General features: G+C 51.4%; 2 protein-coding genes across 3 annotated transcripts; one reads left to right on the top strand and one right to left on the bottom strand.

The window, feature by feature from the left end:
* The first annotated feature begins 34 nt into the window (after nt 1-34).
* LOC122382637 (pre-rRNA-processing protein TSR1 homolog) lies at nt 35-12,325 on the top strand. Of its 2 annotated transcripts, none has more exons than XM_043368221.1 (14): nt 35-156; nt 4,875-4,990; nt 5,283-5,553; nt 5,834-6,050; nt 6,293-6,502; nt 6,835-7,056; nt 8,071-8,236; nt 8,402-8,623; nt 9,002-9,219; nt 9,591-9,851; nt 10,016-10,126; nt 10,540-10,652; nt 11,115-11,209; nt 11,373-12,325. In XM_043368221.1, the coding sequence occupies exons 2-14, from the start codon at nt 4,894-4,896 to the stop codon at nt 11,573-11,575; spliced, it is 2,406 nt and encodes an 801-aa protein (XP_043224156.1). In that variant the 5' UTR covers nt 35-156; nt 4,875-4,893; the 3' UTR covers nt 11,576-12,325. The 2 variants fall into 2 exon arrangements, with proteins under 2 accessions (XP_043224156.1, XP_043224157.1); XM_043368222.1 differs by lacking the exon at nt 35-156 and adding an exon at nt 4,530-4,613.
* Nucleotides 12,326-12,530: 205 nt separating this feature from the next.
* LOC122382636 lies at nt 12,531-19,530 on the bottom strand. The gene is made up of 5 exons (XM_043368220.1): nt 19,278-19,530; nt 15,465-16,340; nt 14,792-15,092; nt 14,243-14,504; nt 12,531-13,832 (listed from the first exon to the last, which is right to left on the bottom strand). Exons 1-5 carry the CDS (start codon nt 19,380-19,382, stop codon nt 13,529-13,531), a joined length of 1,848 nt encoding a protein of 615 aa, XP_043224155.1. The 5' UTR covers nt 19,383-19,530; the 3' UTR covers nt 12,531-13,528.

The following is a 19,530-nucleotide window of genomic DNA, read 5'->3' as shown; positions in this document are numbered from 1 at the left end:
CAATTTATTACACTTCTTGCGCAGGCAAGACAATATGCTGTATGCTGCAAGCGCCAACCACGTGTTACACAAATTTCTTGTGTTTCCCATGTTGATTCGTGTGCTTGTTTGTGTGGGAGCTTACAAGCGCTGCGTATATATTTAATGATTTTCAGAGTAAGTATTTTCATTTTTTCCCTATATCGTTCTGCATTTTTTCTGTAGCGGCTGTGCCATATTCCGTGTCAACTGCAAAACAGAACCTTACTCTTGATTTGTCTTTCACAAATTCAATGATACCTACATTTGTGTTTTGTGTCAATGGCTGTTAATATTTTACCATATTGGTTGCATGCATAGAATTTGTGTACATCATCACCTGTAGAACCAGTTAATTGGCTTGAGGTTGATGATTTGAGGTTGATATTAATAATAAGAATTGAGGTTCTGTGGAGTTCAAACCTTGACCTATACTTATGAGAATGATTGAGATAGGCTTGAACTGAAGGCCAAGCTACACTATGCGTTGTCTGCATGCATTATTTGCGGTTTTGCATTTTTTTGTAATATCGTTCTAGAAAAAAAGTTAAAAACCATTAACTTTTACATTAGTTATAGGCAGGGTTACTTTTAAAGGGGGGGAAGAGGGGAATTTCCCCCCTTCGAAAATTCCGCTCCCCCTTTCAAATCGTGTCTGAACGGCTAGGGAGGGAAGGGGGAATTTCCCCCTTTCAAATTTATTTTGGAGCCCATTTTCAATCAATTCGCTATTCAGATTCTACAGGGTGATTTTTTTTAACTGTTAAAAAGTAAACGTCAATGGTGGTCCCTAAATCGAAAAATCTTGTGCAAAAAAGCAATGCACGTGATAGATAAATCTAGGACATTTTGTATGGTGTCATGATTTGTCCCTTTTAACCGAAGGCCTCGGCCCCAGTGGAGCCTGAAAATGTCCCACCAATCGGGCACGCATGGTCCACCGCCGTTCAGTAAGGAACGACACAAAACGATGATTTTGAAGCATTGAGGCAGTTCGAAGCATACGATCATCAAGGGGATACCTCAGAAAGACGTTAAATAATGCACGAACAAGCTTGTAGTCATAAATAACCTTCAAACGGTCCATCTGGCGTATGTGCATCCTCTGAAGAATCAGTCTTCAGGGAGAAACAAAAACAGCGAATCAGACACCACCAGGGCCGCCAGTAGCAAAATCCCCGACCTGCCCTTTCTAGACTTCTAGTTTTTGGACCCAGGTATGGCAGATATAACAAGAAAACATTGGAAATATCTGGCAGAGCTGAAAATGGGTGATAGGAACCTTTTCAGTCCGCCTAATGAGCATGGGAGTCCATGGTGCTGTTCAACACGTGCTCAGGCGGGCTGATTCGTGTCGGTGAGAGAGGGGGTAACTTCAAGCACAAGTAAAATACACGATGGACGTTCCTTCACATCGTGTCTGCATGAAATCAAAATGTCCCAGAATGCTCGTCATGCTGGTATATAATTTTACAGCATAGGTATATTTGCATTTTGACGCCACTAAACCTCATTACTTTTTAACAAGTAAAAAAAATCACCCTGTATAGTCATCGTTAATCAGATTCTCGTCATCAATCAACGTTGCTGGCGTTAAGATAATTATTAATTTTCAATTTTCGGTTCCATCCAACCATTTTACGTTCAGTGCAGCAGGAACTCCAGATTTGACCCGATACCGATCGGATAGTCAGTGGGACCGTCTCTTGTCTTGTCTCTTCCGTCTTTTCGCAATCACTGACATATCGGTACAGGCGTCGGCGTAGAAACCGGCGGGGGACGGGATTACCTCTCCGAACCAAGGGTGGATACAGGGGGAGGGGGGCAATGGGCCATGGCCCCTCCTTTGACGCAAAAAGAAGGTGACCCCCTTTTGGACCCCCTTTTATATTCTGTGTTCTTTCTCAGAAACGACCCATTTATTCACGATTATTTTCACTTTTTCATCGACGCCAAGGCCAGACATCTAAAATTTTTGTCCCAATATGACAATGGCCGTGTTTAACCATCCTCCAAACCGGAATCATTGAAGGAAAAACAACGTTATTTTTGTCCCATAGGCATCAAAGCTTTGAGTAATAAATGACTTTTCTCTTTATGCAGCATTCACGTTCATCTGCTTTGCATGCAGAGCAGGGCGCAAAAAAAATGTACCTCATCACAGCCGGCTTTCCCAATGGAACTTTCACTGCTCACTAATACTAATAGTAATAATTCAAGTTTTGTGCTTCATTAGTTTTTGTTCGGATATCACTGCCCACCTTGTAGTTGTAGAGGTTGCAGTTTTGTAGCGCCGTCGTTTCTCTACATACACGACCACACAAAGAACTTTGGAATTGCTCGTTAACTGTAGCTTTTGTGAGCGTTTAAGAATTTCATGTTTTTTGCTCATTTTTGCTCGAACAGTTTGACATCAATTACTCCTGACCTAAGGTGACCTAAGACTTGAAATTTTGTGCGAAGGTTTCAAATTGATGCCCGGTAAGGTACTAAAAATTTGGCGGCGCGCCGTTTTTCGCTTTTCAAGAAAACCCACATGGGGGCCAAAATGACCTCCAATCAGGGCGCAGATTAACCTCTCTCTTTAGAAAGGCGTTACCTAATGTTTGGCCGGGGTATACCTACTAGTTATTGATACCACTGATAGGTTGATACTACTGATTGGCATTTGCAAGGGCGCAGTCAAGTTGGGACCTCCCCCGCCCCTTACAGCCAAGGTAGGTGCGTATATTTTTTAGCAAAATTATTTTTTGGCAACCTTCCAAAATAAAGTGGCTGAAAACCGAGGAAAGAATAGGATTTGGGGGTAGGTAAGGTTCTGCGGGCTCCATCCTAACGAAAACCCTAATGGTATTGCCGCCCACCCCCCTTTCAGATGCCCCTGGATCCGCCTTTGCCCCGAACTTTATTCCCCCTCTCAACTTTTCCTGTAAAAGTAACCCTGGAACTATTCAAAAGTTAACCCGCGCCGTGCTGGGGGGGGGCGTTTTTACGCCCCCCCCCCCCTCAGGTTTTTCGCGAATATCTCAAAAACGGCGGCGCTGCGCGCCGCCGTTTTTGGTACACGTGTTCCTACATCATTTCCGCACATGTTGTGAAAATTTCAGACCTAGGCCGTTCAAGGTCAGGTCACCAGGTCACGTCAAGTGACCTTACCTCAGAAAAAGTTCAAAGGCTCGCTATAGCTACACCGACTGAACGATCACTTTGAAACTTTCAGCGATTGATATGAGTAACAGTATGTATAAAATGTATATCTCGGATTTTTGATATCTGTGACCTAAGGTCAGGTCAATTTTGCGACCTCTCCATTATAAGTCAATGGGAGAAAATTGAAATGCGCCTCTTTTGGACGAATATCGTTCAAAACGCTCTCAAACATCGGTTCATAGGTAAACATGACACACTGAATAGGAAAAATGCACCTGTGACCCCTCTGTGTGCCCCTGAGGTCATCTCAGGTCATGAACGGTCGCCAGCAGTTTTTTGGCTATAACTTTTGATAGAGACGTGCTAGAGCGGTGAAAACACGTCAGATGTGTTCAGCTCGACGATACGGATCGACTGATATGCAACATGACCCTTTTCGGTCAGGTCATGACCTTGACCTGAGGTCAAATTTTCAAAATGACCTTTCAAGGTCAACGAATAGTTCATTCGACGCGTCTCGACGAGAGGAACACGATGCTGGCAAAAGTAATGTCATGGCGCTTATGAGTCAAAAGTTATTGACGAAAAAACGTTTTTCGTAAAAACGGCTATTTTTGGAGTTTTTGCCCTCTGGAGGCTAAACCGTTGACCCGAGGTCAAATCTGAGAACATTACTCAGAAAGGTCTGTAAAAGGGCTATCGAATGCGCTTTTCCGCGGCGCTGTAGCTCTATCGGTTCCCGAGATAGCCGTTGGCAGTTTCCAAAATGTTGAAATAGTCAACATTTTACCTTTGGTGACCTCTGGTGACCTGACCTTTGACCTGACCCAAAAAATGACCGAAGTGTTTTCGTCCTTATTTTTGACGCTCTTTCGATTGCCGCTTACCGCGTGTCGCTACGTGGCCCAGGAGCCGAGTTAGACGGGGGGGGGCGTGAAAACGCCCCCCCCCCCCAGCACTCGGCGGAAAGTTCAGGCCACCAGCACGGCGCGGGTTAATGAATCTTTTATTAACTAAAATTTAGGGTACAAAACACCACAAAAACATAATATCCTTCCTTTTTCTAGAACGAGCAGAGTGTCACTTGTCAGTGGCTTTAATATGAATCAATAATCATGATATGTTTTGTTAATTGTTTGTAATACTGTTAAATTTTGCCTGCCAAGATTTGCAATACTCAGATAGCCTGGGAATCTAAGAATGAAATGTGTGAAATAAGATTAGTGATAATCAATTCATGACTAATCTTACTTCACACATTTCATTTTGACTATGACTATATGACTATAGTATAATGATGACCGTAATAATGTATAGAGAATGACTATATTGTAATCTCTTTACATGAGTTCCCTTCTTCATACCTCATACTTGGTTACTCAAGGTCTGCTCAGTTGTTTTGTTATACTGAAAGACATGTTTTGTTGGAATATTGCTTACAACTGGTGAGTGGTGATCAGTAAATGTGGTGAATAAATGTGCAAAAGTGGTATCTTGTGTAATGCATATGAGTACCTGGGTAGGTAGGTACATCTAGCATCTTGGACCTGGTTCCTAACCAATCTTAATCAATGGAAAGTGTAGCAACTGGCAAGGAATGAATATCAATCTAACCATTGGGAGGGAATCTGAGAATATGTCTAGATCATAACTGATGCTGTTTGCTAGAAGTAAGCTGATTAAACATTAAATTCAATTATTTACAGGTAATTTAAAACTTGAAAAATGCATTCTCATAGAGCATCAAATTTGAAACAGCAAAATAAACAACATAAGACTGGGAGACATAAGAGCAACAGGTCTCTAGACAACATCAGCAAGGGTAAGTTATGTCTGGTCTGCTTTCACATTATCATATACATTTTAGTGCATCCTACCCATAGTGTTGCTGTCATAATATCAGCAACATTCTTTTTTCATTGAAAATGAACTGATCCTGCTTAAGTCACTTCATTTATATTATCTTTCCTTTATTTTTGTGGTGGTATATATGACACACTTTGTCTCAAGAAGAATCCTTACTTCACTTGAAGATTGAACTGATATGTGATGAACCTTGGACCACATGCCGAACAGCTGACACTGACATGGTGTGACGCGACGCTGACTCACAGGCAAGGTTCAGCTGAAGGCGCTCACCCGGCGGAAGCAGCACGAGCAGAAGCGCCATGAGCGCCGGCTGCTGGCGCGCCAGCTGCGCGACAACAAGCGCCGGGAGGCGCTGCAGCGCGGCCGGTGGCGCGGCACGGCCGACACGCCGCCGCTGCTGGTGGCCGTGGTGGCGCTGCACCAGGCGGCCGCCGCCCAGTCGGCGCTCCGCCTGCTGACGGCCGCCGACCCCGACGTCACCGTCACCCGCTCCGAACAGGGCGTCACCCACATCAGGTCAGCGAGCGACAATCTGGGGGACTGGCTGGGAAGAGGTACATCTCTGTTGCGATCCTCTGGCTCTGAAACACCACTGCCAGGTGTTACCATCAGTTTTGTTATTAGTGTTATTTATACATATACGGTCACTGTTCAGTTGCAGTGCAGAGCTGTAGGTGTCTCATACATTGTATTTTTATGGTGATGGTGCGAGTCTCTCAGTCTCTGTCACACGTTTCTTGTCCGTGGCGAGTGGCCTGCTCTCCGCCCTGACCGGTCCCTGGCCCGCCGTCGGCAGTGTGCCGCGCCTGAAGAAGCGCGTGGCGCTGCTCTGCCCGCCCGCCGGAGACCTGTACGCCGTGCTGGACGCGGCCAAGGTGGCGGACGCAGTGCTCTTCCTGCTCGCTCCGGATGGCGCTGACGAGGCCGGCACGCGGCTCTTGTCGGCTGTGTTCGCGCACGGCGTCTCCTCGTGCGCGCAGGCCGTGCTCGGGCTGAGCGAGGCCACGCCAAAGGTCAGTGGTGGGGTAGTTTAGGGACAGCTAGGAATGGTGACTTACTGCAGCCCCTGTCAAATGAAAACGGCGTTAGAGGCTCTGTCAGCCCTCGCCGTCCTGGAATGAACTTGTTCCAAAGTTTTAAGACGTTCAGTTTGCAACTGTTCTTGCGACTGTTTTTCATGATCCAGTATGGTGTATGTGCCTCACGTGATCATGGAGCCCGCTGTGTGAATGACGCCGTCCGTAATTTTCGCCAGCGTCAGAGCGAGGCCAAGAAGGCGATCCAGAAGCAGCTGGAGCGGTGGTTCGCCGGTCGCGACTGTCGGCTGCAGGCCCTGTCGGCGCCGTCGGACGCGGCCGCGCTGCTGCACCACCTGAGCAGCGGCCGACTGCGGCCGGTCACCTTCCGCGAGCGGCGGCCCCACCTGCTGGCCGAGCGGCTCGAGTTCACGCCGGACCCGCAGCAGGTCTGTGTGTGTGTGTGTGGGGGGGGGGGGTGGAGGTGCACTCCGGACCCGCAGCGGTTCAATGGGGAGGGGGGGGGACACTGAGGACCCTCAGCCGGCCAGTGGGGAGAGATAGGGCATCCGATCCCGCAGCAGGTCAGTTGGGATTACACTACAATCTGAACAGATCAGGAGATTATGAGTTCCTTAGCATCTCCTATTGAATTCCGTCTGTTCTTCTAGATCATTCCTCTGGAAGTTGAACCATAGTAACTGATGTCCGTTTCAGCGAGATTAGGCTTTGTTGCGTCCTCGCGGACTGCGCGTTACCAACCAGTGTGCTCTCTGCGCAGGCTGGCTACGGCACGCTGTCGGTGTCCGGCTACCTGCGGGGCCGGCGGCCGCTCTCCGCCAGCCGGCTGGTGCACGTCAGCGGCTGGGGTGACTTCCAGATGTCGGAGATCACGGCGCCCAGCGACCCGCACCCGCTGACGGTGCGGCGACGGCCCGACGCCGATCAGGCTATGACCGAGGCCGGCGAGACGGTGCTGAGCCGCGCCGACCCCGCCACCCAGGTCAGTTACAGTGTACAGATCAGACCAAACACAGGTCAGTCACAGATCACAGACCCGCCACCCTGGTCAATTACAGACCACACATGACACTGGTCAGTCACAGACCAGACCATCCCCTACCATACAGGTCAGTCACAGCCTACAGACCCACCTCACAGGTCAGTTGGAGACCTTGCCAGACTACTATGGACGTCAAACCCCTTGAGACCCTACTTTTTTGCGATAATTTTTAAATGCGTCAACTCTTGTTGACAATATTCTGGCAATGTGTGTTTCAGAACCTGCCGAAACTTTTATTACTAAGGTATTTTGACGCCAAATGATTATGAAAGGTACTTCTCATTCACTCGTAATGCTAAGGTCAATTCAGGCCCGGGCAGAGGCTTGCGCTCGGCCACACTCGAGCCCCGCCACCAGCGCCATCTGCTCTTAATGTCATCTACCAGCGCCCGCTTCCGCTACCAGCTACCGCCCACCATCAAGCCTGAATGGAGCGAGAGACGCGAGTGAGCGGTCGCCGGGCAAGGAGCGCCGGAGGGGTAGGGCGGAGCTTAGCGCTGACGTCATTACGTGGCTCCGCCCAATGAGCGCGTAGCCTCTACCCAAACAGCAATTTCGTTCCGTGAAATTTAACATTACGAGTGAATGAGAAGTACCGTTCATAATCGTTTGGCGTCAAAATACCTTAGTAATAAAAGTTTCGGCAGGTTCTGAAACACACATTGCCAGAATATTGTCAACAAGAGTTGACGCATTTAAAAATTATCGCAAAAAAGTAGGGTCTCAAGGGGTTTGACGTCCATAGTAGGTTATGTTAAAGACTGGGGAGACGGTGCAGAGCCGTTCCGAACTCGCCACTCAGGGCGGCTACACCCGGTCATCTCCCTGCCTCACCACCTATCCCAGAGTACTACTGCATGGCCATACTGGTGCCCTTTTGGTTGCATCCCTTCCCACCCTGGCCTCACCCCTACCCACCTGACCGCACCTGCGCCCGTCCGTTGCCGCCGCCAGGAGTCGCTGCAATCTGAGAACGTGCCCGATGACGACATGGATGGCGACGATCCGTGGCCGGAGGATGACGCGCTCAGGGACGCCGAGACACTGAACAAGGTGGCGCGCAAGAAGCGCGTGCCCAAGGGAATGTCCGAGTACCAGGCGGCCTGGATCATCGACAGCGGTTAGTGCGACTCCCCTTCTCCTAGGGGAGCGGGTGTGTCAGTCGCCTACGAGCATTGAGTGGACAGGCTCCGGTCCTACGAAACTATTTTGCCCCCGCTCCACAGACGGTGAGGAAGTGGGCGCCAGTGATATGACCTGTCCTTCCTCTTCCCCCGCTCCACAGACGGCGAGGAAGTGGGCGCTTCCGACTCCGACGACGGTATGTCGTGTGACGAGGAGGGCGGCGAGGCGGGCCCGGCGGCCGCCGACGAGCCGGCCTCCGACGGAGAGGAGACGGGAGACGCGGCCGAAACGGCCACCGTCTCCGAGGCGCCCGTCGACGACGACAAGTACGACCGCGACATGGACATGGACGAGGAGGAGGCCACGCTCAAACGCATCAAAGGTCAGACACGTATCTAACATTAGCTGACGATGACGGGGACGAGTCATCGAAGACGAGGTGATGCCGAGTGTGTGATTGTCCCCGCTTGACAATAATTACAGAGGACGTCTGTTACCCACTTATCGACTGTGGAACGGTGTCGGCCAGCTGCATTTAACGACATTGACAGCATTATGGCAGTTTCGGGCATCATGTAACATTGTTTGGTAGCATCGGGCGATATCGGGTGACCGGGTCATATCTGACAGTGTCTTACGGCATCTTGCGACGTTCGTCAGTGCCTAACAGTGTCTGCCGTCTGGTTAATCAGCTGGCGGTATCTTGTCTGTTGTTATATACCGCTGTTTGTGTCTGACTGGTGCCATCGTTTTGCGACAGAGGCGCGTGAAGACGAGATGTTCCCGGACGAGATTGACACGCCCAAAGAGGTGCCGGCCCGGGTGCGGTTCCAGAAGTACCGCGGCCTGGCGTCGTTCCGCGGCTCTTCCTGGGACCCCAAGGAGAACCTGCCGGCAGAGTACGCCCGCTGCTTCCAGTTCGCCAACTTTGAGCGCACGCGGCGCCAGGCACTCAAAGAGGAGACCGATGGTGCCCAGGTGAGAGGACAGCGGGGGGCAGAGGGGCGGAGTGGCGGGAGGACGGCAATGGGTGTGTGTGTATCGGGATGGTGCCGAGACTGATTAGCCGCGGCGGTGCAGGTCAGATGTCAACTCTGAATTCCGGGCACTCAAAAATCACAAATAATCGTCATCATCAGGCAGCGTCATTGGTCGACGTCTCTCGACTTGCTTGACCCGATCTGACGTGACTCCTCCCCCAATTACAGCCGGGCCAGTACGTCACTGTGAAGCTGGTCCCCGCTCTGTCCCCTGAGCTGACCTATCCCCCAATTACAGCCGGGCCAGTATGTCACTGTGAAGGGTCGTTGTACCGTCCCGTGACCAGCTAACCCCGCCCCCAATTACAGCCGGGCCAGTACGTCACCGTGAAGCTGGTGTCGGTGCCTTCGCACCTGTGGCTCAGCCGGGACCCGGCGGCGCCGCTAGTGCTGTTCGGACTGCTGGCCCACGAGCAGAAGATGTCTGTGATCAACTGCGTGCTGCAGCGCCACTCGGCCGGTCACCAGCGGCCCATCCGCGCCAAGGAGAGGCTCATCTTCCACGTGGGCTTCCGGCGGTTCGGCGCGGCGCCCATCTTCAGCCAGCACACCAACGGAGACAAGCACAAGGTAGCGCCGAGTTTAAAACTACGGCGTCTGGACTATATAGACTATTGACTTGTATCTTATGAGCGTCTGATAAATATCTGTTGCTAATGTCAACCTCCCCCCCCCCCCCGCTGTTCGTTAGCACGCTGTCTGACCCCCTCGTCTGATCTCGTGGTGTGCCGCAGATGGAGCGGTTCTTCCGCGCCGACCAGGCCGTGGTGGCCACGTTCTTCGCCCCCATCACCTACGGACCGGCTCCGGTGCTGGTGCTGCATGAGGACAGGGAAGGAAACCAGGTACGGGACCGGAGATTAGGGACTGTAAACCAGGTACGGAGGAAGGGGACAGGGACGGGAACCGGGCACGGGACGGAGGTACAGGGGTGGACACCAGGCACGAAATAGGGGACAGGGACGGGAACCAGGTACGGGATGAAGGAGCATGGATCAGGTACGGAATGGAAGGACGGGGATGAAAGCCATAAATGGACCGAATGGTCACATCGACGAAAAAAAAAATGAGCTGAGTAACCCACACCGATTTAAGGATATGAAGCCAGGCCAGGCTCTGAGGGGTCGCGCAAACTATATATAGCTTTGATGATTGTGTGGGGTTGACTGCGGTGCGGTTTGTCGGAGAGCTTGTTCGGAGTGTCCCCCTTCCGACCGACCTCTCCACTGACCAGCTGTGTTTCGGCCGGCACCGACAGGACCTGGTGGCCACCGGTTCGATCCTCTCCGTCAACCCTGACCGGATAGTCACCAAGCGCGTGGTACTCAGCGGACACCCGTTCAAGATCAACAAACGCTCGGCGGTGGCCAGGTAACGAATGACCGAGGGCAATGTAGGAAATAAGGCCCTTTGCTGGTCCCAATCGGGTCCAAACGATTTTGTTCTCCTTTACAAATGTATACTCCGGCACCTGAAATCTCTTAAACTTCCTGCCTATGCGATGAAAAACTGCTATTATTTTGCCTAAAACATGCAGTTATAGCATTGAGAGAACACATTTTAACAAATGTCACATTTAGTAGGCCAAATATATGATTTTCCTGTGGAGCGTTCTAAAAGCTGGCCGGTTCTCCGGACAGATTTTATTTTCCGGGACCGGGACCAAAATTCACAATTCCAACATTGGCCGAGGGCGAGACGGAGGCGTTACACTAGGGTTTTGACTTGCGTTGGTTCACAGCCACATAAAGTAGGAAGCTCAATGATGAATATGCCATAGTGGAACATGGAGACGACTGCATGTTTTGACCGGGCCACGTGTTTCGTTTGCAGGTATATGTTCTTCAACCGGGAGGATATCCTCTGGTTCAAGCCCATCGAACTGAAGACCAAGTACGGCCGGAGAGGAAACATCAAGGAGCCTCTGGGTAAGCACTAGTCTATGAACTGCTCCCAGCGCCTTTTCACTTCAGCTTTTTCACCATTGCTGGTTTGGTCTCAGTTATCCCAGATCCCTCATTCTTGGCGTCCCCATGGCGTTCCGACAAAATTTGCTCGGCCCGCGTCTGACGCCCCACCTCGCTCCGACAGGTACGCACGGACACATGAAGGTGGTGTTCAACGGGCCCATCAACTCGCAGGACACGATCCTGCTGAACCTCTACAAGCGCGTCTTCCCCAAGTGGACGTACGACCCGCACGTGGCGGCACCGGCGGCGCTGTACCGGCCGGGTGGCGCGACTGGCGCGCTGCCGGCGCTACCTGAGGGAGATGAGGACGAGGATATGGAGTGACCAGTGTGGGGTCATTGGTGACCGGAACAGTGCTGCCGCCCCTCCCTGAGGGAGCGGAGGACACGGAGTAATTACTACGACAATGTGGCGTTACCAGTGACGGCAGTGAGGTGTGGCGCACGGTGAACATCACATCTGGTGACTCGGCCTGCCGCCCTCCGTCAGCTGCTGAATGAAACCGTGGTGCTGCGCGCCGCAGGACAGTCGTTATGTGGCACGGGAAAGGACTTGTGTCAGGTGACAAATATGTCGGTATTTACCATCAAGAACTATGATGACGTGCCTTCAACGCTATGTGGCTGTTACGCCAGTTTTATCACCAGCCTGTGGGCGTGGTAGGTTGACATGTCACCCGACTAAAGACTGACGTGAAGTTTGATGTGCTGCTCACCTAGTTGTTCCGTGCCCTAGCGAGTTGGTGACATAATCGGCTTACTGTCTAGGTGTGACGCCACTCGCATCACAATAGTACTGCCGATGCAGCTGAGTGGCGTCTCCACTCAGTATACGCGCAAGCCGTCTGTACAACTTCACCGTACAACGCGGTGAGCCACCGACGGAGTCTGCCACATGCTGAGGTCGTTTGATCAGGTCGGTCGTATGAAACGTTATCTGGTTGCGCGTCAATGTGTGTTTGTACGTGGCAGGGTTTGCTGGGCTGCAGTGCACTTGAACAGGTGGGGCGGGCTCTATTGTTGAACATATGTACGTGGAGCGGATGTTGAAATATATGCTCCGTGCCGACCGTTCCGTACAGGATTCCCGAAGAGTGGTTGGAAGGGACGGTGAGAGATAGGGTGACGAAATGAAGTGATATTTTGGTTTTAGGGGTGCCCGAAAGGCGTTGTTTATCGGCGCCCGCTTAGATGACAGAAGAACAACTTCGTGAAACCATCGTCATTCAGCTGCCACCAACTACAAAACTAGAGGCTGAGTTAAATATGGAACACATTAGTCAGCCCCGCCCCGACTATATTCAGTCAATGCCAACAACGTCCATATACTGGAGAATAAGTTAACAATTCGCGCCACAAAGTAACAACGCACAACACCCAACCAAGGCGATGGAAGCTGCGCTATTGTACAGCTTTGCACAGCCAGCAAATCGCCGGGCCAATTCGAAAAGCCTAGCTTCGGTCGCATCCCCACTCTTCACTTTGTCGGATCCCAATACCAACACAGTAGCTCCAGGTATCCTGTGTGTACAAACGTACTGGCATCGCCGGGACATTACTCTGTACTCGGAACATTCACAACCCATAGCTTGTTGCCCGGAAAAAGACACCCTGTTGGCCCACATAGTCCCGTGGCCATATATCGTATAAAATTACTCCTTACAAAAATAGTTCGGTAGTTAGTGATACACCACCAACAACACCGAATCACTGGCAGACATTACTAAGGCACAGCGCGCCGTTACCTTTAGACGGGATACCGACAGAAACTGCCCCACTAGGTGGCTGGCCCGCTGACACAGCGGCAGTAACCTACTTAACTCATGTGTCCCCCCAGCGCCGCATATAGGATCACAAGAAGACACATCTGTCCACGACTCCACGCCCCAGAAGTCGATATTCGGCGAACAACTTGCCCATTGTGAAAAGGGCTGTAATCATACGAATATCAACAACATTCAGCAAAACTGACTGACAACCACAAAGCTGCTCCCGTCCTAGGCAGACCAGTCGCTTGTCTAGCCTCAAAGCTATCACCCAGACCAGGTTTGGTGTTGAGCCCTATAATGAAACTGACCTACTCTCTTTATCTGCCGGCCCAACCGATCAACCAAATCGGTTAGCCCGTCTTCAGAGACTCACCAAGCTGCATCAAGATCCTGCAAAACCTACACAAGGATGCCTCACCGAGCCCAGTAGACACTCAAATTCAGTCGGGTTCCGATCAGTCCCGATTCCCTCAGCAGTTTGTCTGACGGCAGCCAGCCCTCAGCGGCTCCTAGAGCGCCATCAGGTCCAGCAGGCTGTTGAGCTTACCGCTGAGGTACTCTGTGTGTGCAGGCCGTAGCTGGGACAGCAGTGTCGCCGGCAGGCCGGCCAGGCCGCTGCGCGCTCCCAGCAGCGCGCCGCACAGCGTGCCCCGCACGCTGGCCCGGCCGCCCTGCAGAGTAACCAGGGTGACCAGGCGGCGCCAGTCGAGCGGAACCGCGGCTGACGACCGCTCCTCGCGCCGGTAGCCGAGCCGCAGCGCCGCGACTGCCACCGACAGCGTGGCCAGGACGCCGCCTTCGCTCGGGTCCACACTGCCGGCACCCAAGGAGATGGTCACAACAGGGCACCGACAGCAGCGATCGAAAACGGGGACACACTACTGAGATACCACTGGCCCATGACGATTTTCATCTCAGCTGTAAGGAGGAAATGACAATGAACATAATCCTGGGATACTGAGTCCATTCAGTGATGACTATGTCATGGGATCCCGCCGAGCAGTAGAATGACAGTCCAGAATTTATAACACGGAATGAACGTAGGACTGAGGAGGCACGTTGTATCTAGGAATCGTAAGCAAAAGGGCTTTAATTTTCAGCAGGCTGTGAATGATTCAACAGCAGAGCAGAACGTCACCACAGAACGCTTTCCGAGTTCCGAGTTCCGAGTTCATCAGCAGATCCCACTGGTCTGGCCGCCCGCTCCGCCGCGCCGGTCTCACCTGCCGCCCTCCGTGTCCAGCAGGCTCTGTTCCAGGGCCTTCCGCTCCTCCTCCGCCGCCGTGAACTCTCCGGCCAGCGAGGCGGCCGTGCGCAGCGCCTCCTCCAGCTGGTCGGCAGAGTACGCGGCGCCCTGCAGCAGCTGCGCCACCAGCGCCGCCAGCGCCACACACGCCGCCACGCACACGGGCGCCGCGTGTGTGGTCAAACAGACCCGCTGCGCGTTACCGGCCACCTCAGAGAGGTCGTGGAACCGCGGGATGCCTGTCAAGGAATGGACCACGCAAGTTCAACGAGGCATGCGAGTCCGGTCACACGCCATTGTGGTAATGCCGGCAACAACATTACATCATTTATCTATACTTTTTTCTACTGTTGCGTGGTGACGCAAGCGAAAAGTCAGCGTAATCACAACACCCAACAATCAGTTTCCGACATATCTCCACTTCTTTGGTTAAACAATGTAAAAACGGGTCTAGAATCTAGATCATAGACCAGCATTCACCATCCTTAGTCTGGTAATTGACCCCTAATCGTTCGCAGCCACTCACCGCAAATGACGGCCATCGGCAGGCAGCCGTCGTCGGCCGCCGCCGCCGAGGTGCCGGGCCGCGCCGGACTCAGGTTGTTGTTGGCCGAGCTGGCGACGCCGGCGGCTCGGCGTGCGGCCGCGTGCGGCGACTCTGTGAAGCCCTCTGTGTCGATGGCCCGCACCACGTGCAGGTCTGCGGCCGGCCGGCGGGCGTCGGCCACCTCTGGCAGGCCGCGCTCTCGCCAGCTGTGCAGCCGCTGCGCCAGGTCCAGCTCGTCGAGCACGCCGCCCCAGTGGAGCAGCGAGTCGAGCGCCACCAGCTGTCGGACACCGCGGGCGGCACCCGGCGGTCAGCAGCCGCGCCAGACACGGAGACATTATCACAGAACTCAGCGCCTCAGACTCTTATGACAGAGTTTAGCATTATCGTCTGGTATCAGCCATTCAACTGATGCCGGCAGAATTAGTTGCTACTGGGTACTGGCAGACGAGGAAACTGCTGTACCTTCCGGTAAAATAATGAACTCACTACGGCAAATACGGCTACGCTATCCATCACCAAAGAAATCTAGCTAGCAAGACAGAGAGAGACAAGACCTGTCGTGCATAGGTCGTAAGTACAGCACTGAATTTAGCAGAGGTGGATCATCCAGCCGACAGGTGGACTCACACGGCTCCATTCGGCCACTCACCATGAGGTCGGTGTTGCTGGTCCAGTCGCCGTCCCTGTAGCGCACGCGCCGCTCGTCCCGCACCGTGTCGGCCAGTGTGTACTCGGCCGAGTAGTGGAAGCGGCACTGGTCGCCGCTCAGGCCGTCCGTGGCCAGGCCGAGCGCGTCGCCTAGCGCGCCGCCGTACAGCAGGCCCACCACGGCGTCCCGCAGTCGCTCCGGCTCCAGCCGCGAGGCGCCCGACGGCGGCAGCAGCGGCGTGCGCGTGCGCCGGCCCGTCTCCACCTTCTGCGCCTGCAGCTGGGCGAACTGGCCGCGCGCCGGCGCGTTCTGGCGCGTGAACACGGCCTGCGCCGACACCGGCGGCGCCACGCTCGGTGCCGGCGCTGCCTCGCGCAGCTGAGCGAGCACGTTGTCTGAGCCGGCCTCGTAGATGGTGCTCAGGAACTTGTTGCCGTCGACGAGCAGCACGTCCAGGCTGGGGCTGGTGCCCAGGGAGGTCGGCAGCAGCGACAGCTGGTTGTGGGAGGCGTTCAGCTTCTGCAGGCCAGGAATATCGCCGATGTCGTCCGGCAGCCGCTGGAACTGGTTGTGCGAGATGTCGAGCACACAGAGTTTGCGCATGTTTGTGATGTTGCGAGGCAAAGCCGACAGCAGGTTGAACGACACATTCAGCTCTTCCAGGTGGAAGAAGAGCGCGATGCTCTCAGGCAGTTCCTTGATCCGGTTGTGACTGAGGTTGAGGTGCTGAAGATGTGGCAGCCGCAGTGGTAGCTCCACGGGCAGTGTGGTGATGAGGTTGAATGACACATTGACACGCTCGTAGAGAGACACCTCGTCCACAATTTCCCAGGGAAGATCGGTGAGGCAGCCCTCGATGTCCTCGCCTTGGGTGTGCTGCGAAATTAGGATTGGTAAGCCAGGTGTGTACTATTGGTCTCAAGATAAGGGCCCAGGCGACCTGTAGTTCGGGTGTGGTGAATACCCTCACCCTCGCCACAACTCGAGTGGGCTGGGCGAGGGTAAGGGTATGGGTATTCACCGCATCAAAACTACAGGTCACCTGGGCCCTTAACTTGAGACCAATAGTGCATGAACAAGACTCTAACATCACTTTTTTGTTTGGCGACTACTGATAATCCTCAAAACCATTAGTCATTTGCTAAAGTGCAAATAAGCACAAAGAAATGCAGAGTCAGAGTCGATCAGGGTCGACAGTTCTGTCTGGACTCTGGAGTTGGAGTCAGGATTACATGGCTCAAGGTCATGCTTGGCAGCTGTCTGCTAGAAAGTTTTGCTTTCGCTGACCTCCACAAAACCGATCTTGTCACAGCTAGGGCTATACTTCTGTTTTGGATAAGCATTTACAGCAGGGTTACAACTTACAGAGTAGATTTGACTCTGCAGCTCTGGTATAACCATATATGGTCACAGGTCACACCAATTACTCAAGCTATAATGATAAAAGTTTGGATGGTCACAATATGGAAAAATTGAAATTATTTGAAAACATCTGAATGGCTAGTGTCACATATTGACCTGGTAGTAAGAGACTCTGCAGCATACCCGGCCTTGCATGATACAGGGAGGCTCTGCCATGGATGCTGTGCTGTGAGATAGGCGTGTGTGCAAGTGTAACTTTAAAGCTGATGCACCATGTCCATGTGACTCTGTGACTGTGTTGCTGAGCCCAGCACACCCTTCCTAAGTGACTGGTGAGTGGTGAGAAACAATCGACAACACCTCAATAGATGGCCTGCATCTGTGAGGTATAGAGTATAGACCCTGCTGCTCCCCACCCAGCCCTCCCTGTGTGTAACTGTACAATATGTGGGCTCCACCATAGTATGGTGTGAGAACTGAGAGGTTGTTATAACTCAGTATGTCACTGGCACAGACTGGCAGGCTGCACCTTCCTCTCCTTCGTGGATTAGGGCGCGTAGCCGTCAGGCTCAAGCATCCAACCAGGCTGCAGCACATTTGACTCAACTAAAGAGACCCCCAAACTAGCCTGCCCCATGTGTACAGGAGCTGGGCTCCACCATTCTCATGATTTAGACTGCCATTGAGACCAATCTATACACAGTACATTTTTTTGAAAGCTCATGACCATCCATCACTTGACAATGGCCAATGGAGTCTGAGGAGATCAGGGACCCCACGGCCCACCCCTGGCTGGCATAATGAGTCATTGTTAATGACTTTCAATTCTGATTCCCAAACTGAATACGGTAAGGTAAGGTTAAGTAAGCACAAGTTGTTAGAAGTTGGTGAAATGTTACAAACAGACAAGCACAAGTTTTCTTGCATCAACATTTAACCAGCATTTACCACACCATGTTTTCAGTTTTGTTGTATAAGGCAAACAAGACACTAGATCAAGATACCTAGTCAAAAAATCAACCTACAGTCCTACAGTGTAAATTTTGAGCATCTCTGACACACGCATACTAGCAAGTTAAGATATCCGCAATAACAGTCGGGCGCACTGTGGTATCTCCGATTCATTTATGGAGACGTTTCTATTATTGGAAACGTTTCCAATTTTGACTACTCTTTTGTTCCAAAAATGGAAACGCTCGTTCCATAAATAGAAACGCTAACATCTCCGCACACATTTTCTTGCCAAGGGTGGCTGGATTCGATGTATAACAACTGTTTCGCGTAAAACAAGCTCAGATACACCAAAAGCACTTGTCTTCTTGCATGGAAAGCTGTCGTATGCATTAAAATTCACGTCTTTAAAATGCTCCTGAATCGTATCCATTTATGGAGACTTAGTTTCCAAAAATGGAAACGCCGATGTTCCAAAAATAGAAACGCTGAAGTTCAAATGTGTGCAAACTTAGCTTAAATGTGTTTTTAAAATTCACATGCAACTAAAAATTTGATGTTTTGGGACTGGTTTAGCATCTCGGCTCTCGGCAGTTACCTTGGACGTCGGGTTCGATAATAATACATTACGCGCCGCAACTTGAGCACATTCAAAAGTCAACTAAAACTAAGATTTCCCAGAAACTACTGGACAAATGTGGTCCAAAGTGGGCAATACATAAAGCGTAGGTATCATTTCAATATATAAAATTAATATCAATGTTACACATGAACTAGAATGAAAAAATTCATCGTCAGAATACGACGGTATTTGGTGTGACGACGGTGCAGACCTTATTTCCATCCTGCTTTTTACGTATTTGCACGGAGATTTACGTTGATCCGAGCCTACGATCATATTCAGCACATTTGAAATATCATAAAATGCCCACTTAAGTCTCCAAATAGGGCTTTGCAACAACTTTTATGCGATTTAATCAAAGATTGACGACCACCAGGCCGCTGGTACACCGGAAAACGCAGCGTGAATATGTATGAAAAACTGAAGTTCCCGGTGATGTGGTTGTTCCAATCAATGGGTCAGTCTTTCAGTAGTCTGTTAAAAACGTTATTTTTTGTTCAAAACATTCATAAATGTTATTATTTTCGATTAGAAAAACGTGTGAATTTTTTATCACGTCAACATGTTATAAGCATCGCCTCGTTCGTCAACTTTCGGTTTTCTGATCGGAAAGTCGGAGAACAGGAACATAAACTAGAATGCTGGCTGTCGATTGGTGGCATCCTGCGCATGCCAAATTGCATCAATCAATGCCCAGTTTGCTTTAAAGGTAGCGATGCACACAGCGTCTCCATTTATGGAACAGATCGTTTCTATTTTCGGAAACGGCGTATCCATTTTTGGAACATTGTTCCAAAAATGGAAACGTTTCCATAAATGGATCGGAAATACCACAGTGTGCCCGACTGATAGTGATAAAGTTATCAGTAGGTACTCACTCTAACATATGAAGAATGAGATAACTTCTTGCTTATATCCAGTTCACGTTTATTGGCCAATGAAGCCATCAACACATCTTGTTCGTGACTTTGGTTGTTGCCCATGGTCAAAAAGAATGAACAACTTAATTGCTCATCATCACAACAACCTCATTCCTTTCGGAAACGGACGAAAAATGAATTGTTTATCTTCTTCCCAAAAACTCAATGAGAGACCCCTACACCATCCCCTTGCTTCCCCTCACTTCCGCAC

Source organism: Amphibalanus amphitrite, unplaced genomic scaffold (genome assembly GCF_019059575.1).
Source record: "Amphibalanus amphitrite isolate SeventyFive unplaced genomic scaffold, NRLGWU_Aamphi_draft 000144F_arrow, whole genome shotgun sequence".
In the NCBI taxonomy this organism is placed as follows: Eukaryota; Metazoa; Arthropoda; class Thecostraca; order Balanomorpha; family Balanidae; genus Amphibalanus; species Amphibalanus amphitrite.
The sequence above is the reverse complement of the archived record's forward strand: the minus strand, read 5'-3'. Positions and strand labels throughout refer to the sequence as shown.

What these genes read in the sequence shown, in the direction of transcription:
- LOC122382636 (XM_043368220.1), bottom strand. Translation starts at nt 19,382, where the DNA reads ATGGGCAACAACCAAAGTCACGAACAAGATGTGTTGATGGCTTCATTG. An exon ending in CCAGCAACACCGACCTCATG is followed by an intron (nt 15,093 to 15,464) that starts GTGAGTGGCCGA and finishes GGTGTCCGACAG; the next exon opens with CTGGTGGCGCTCGACTCGCT. An exon ending in GCCGATGGCCGTCATTTGCG is followed by an intron (nt 14,505 to 14,791) that starts GTGAGTGGCTGC and finishes ATTCCTTGACAG; the next exon opens with GCATCCCGCGGTTCCACGAC.
- LOC122382637 (XM_043368221.1), top strand. Translation starts at nt 4,894, where the DNA reads ATGCATTCTCATAGAGCATCAAATTTGAAACAGCAAAATAAACAACAT. An exon ending in TCACGCCGGACCCGCAGCAG is followed by an intron (nt 6,503 to 6,834) that starts GTCTGTGTGTGT and finishes CTCTCTGCGCAG; the next exon opens with GCTGGCTACGGCACGCTGTC. An exon ending in CACGCTCAAACGCATCAAAG is followed by an intron (nt 8,624 to 9,001) that starts GTCAGACACGTA and finishes GTTTTGCGACAG; the next exon opens with AGGCGCGTGAAGACGAGATG.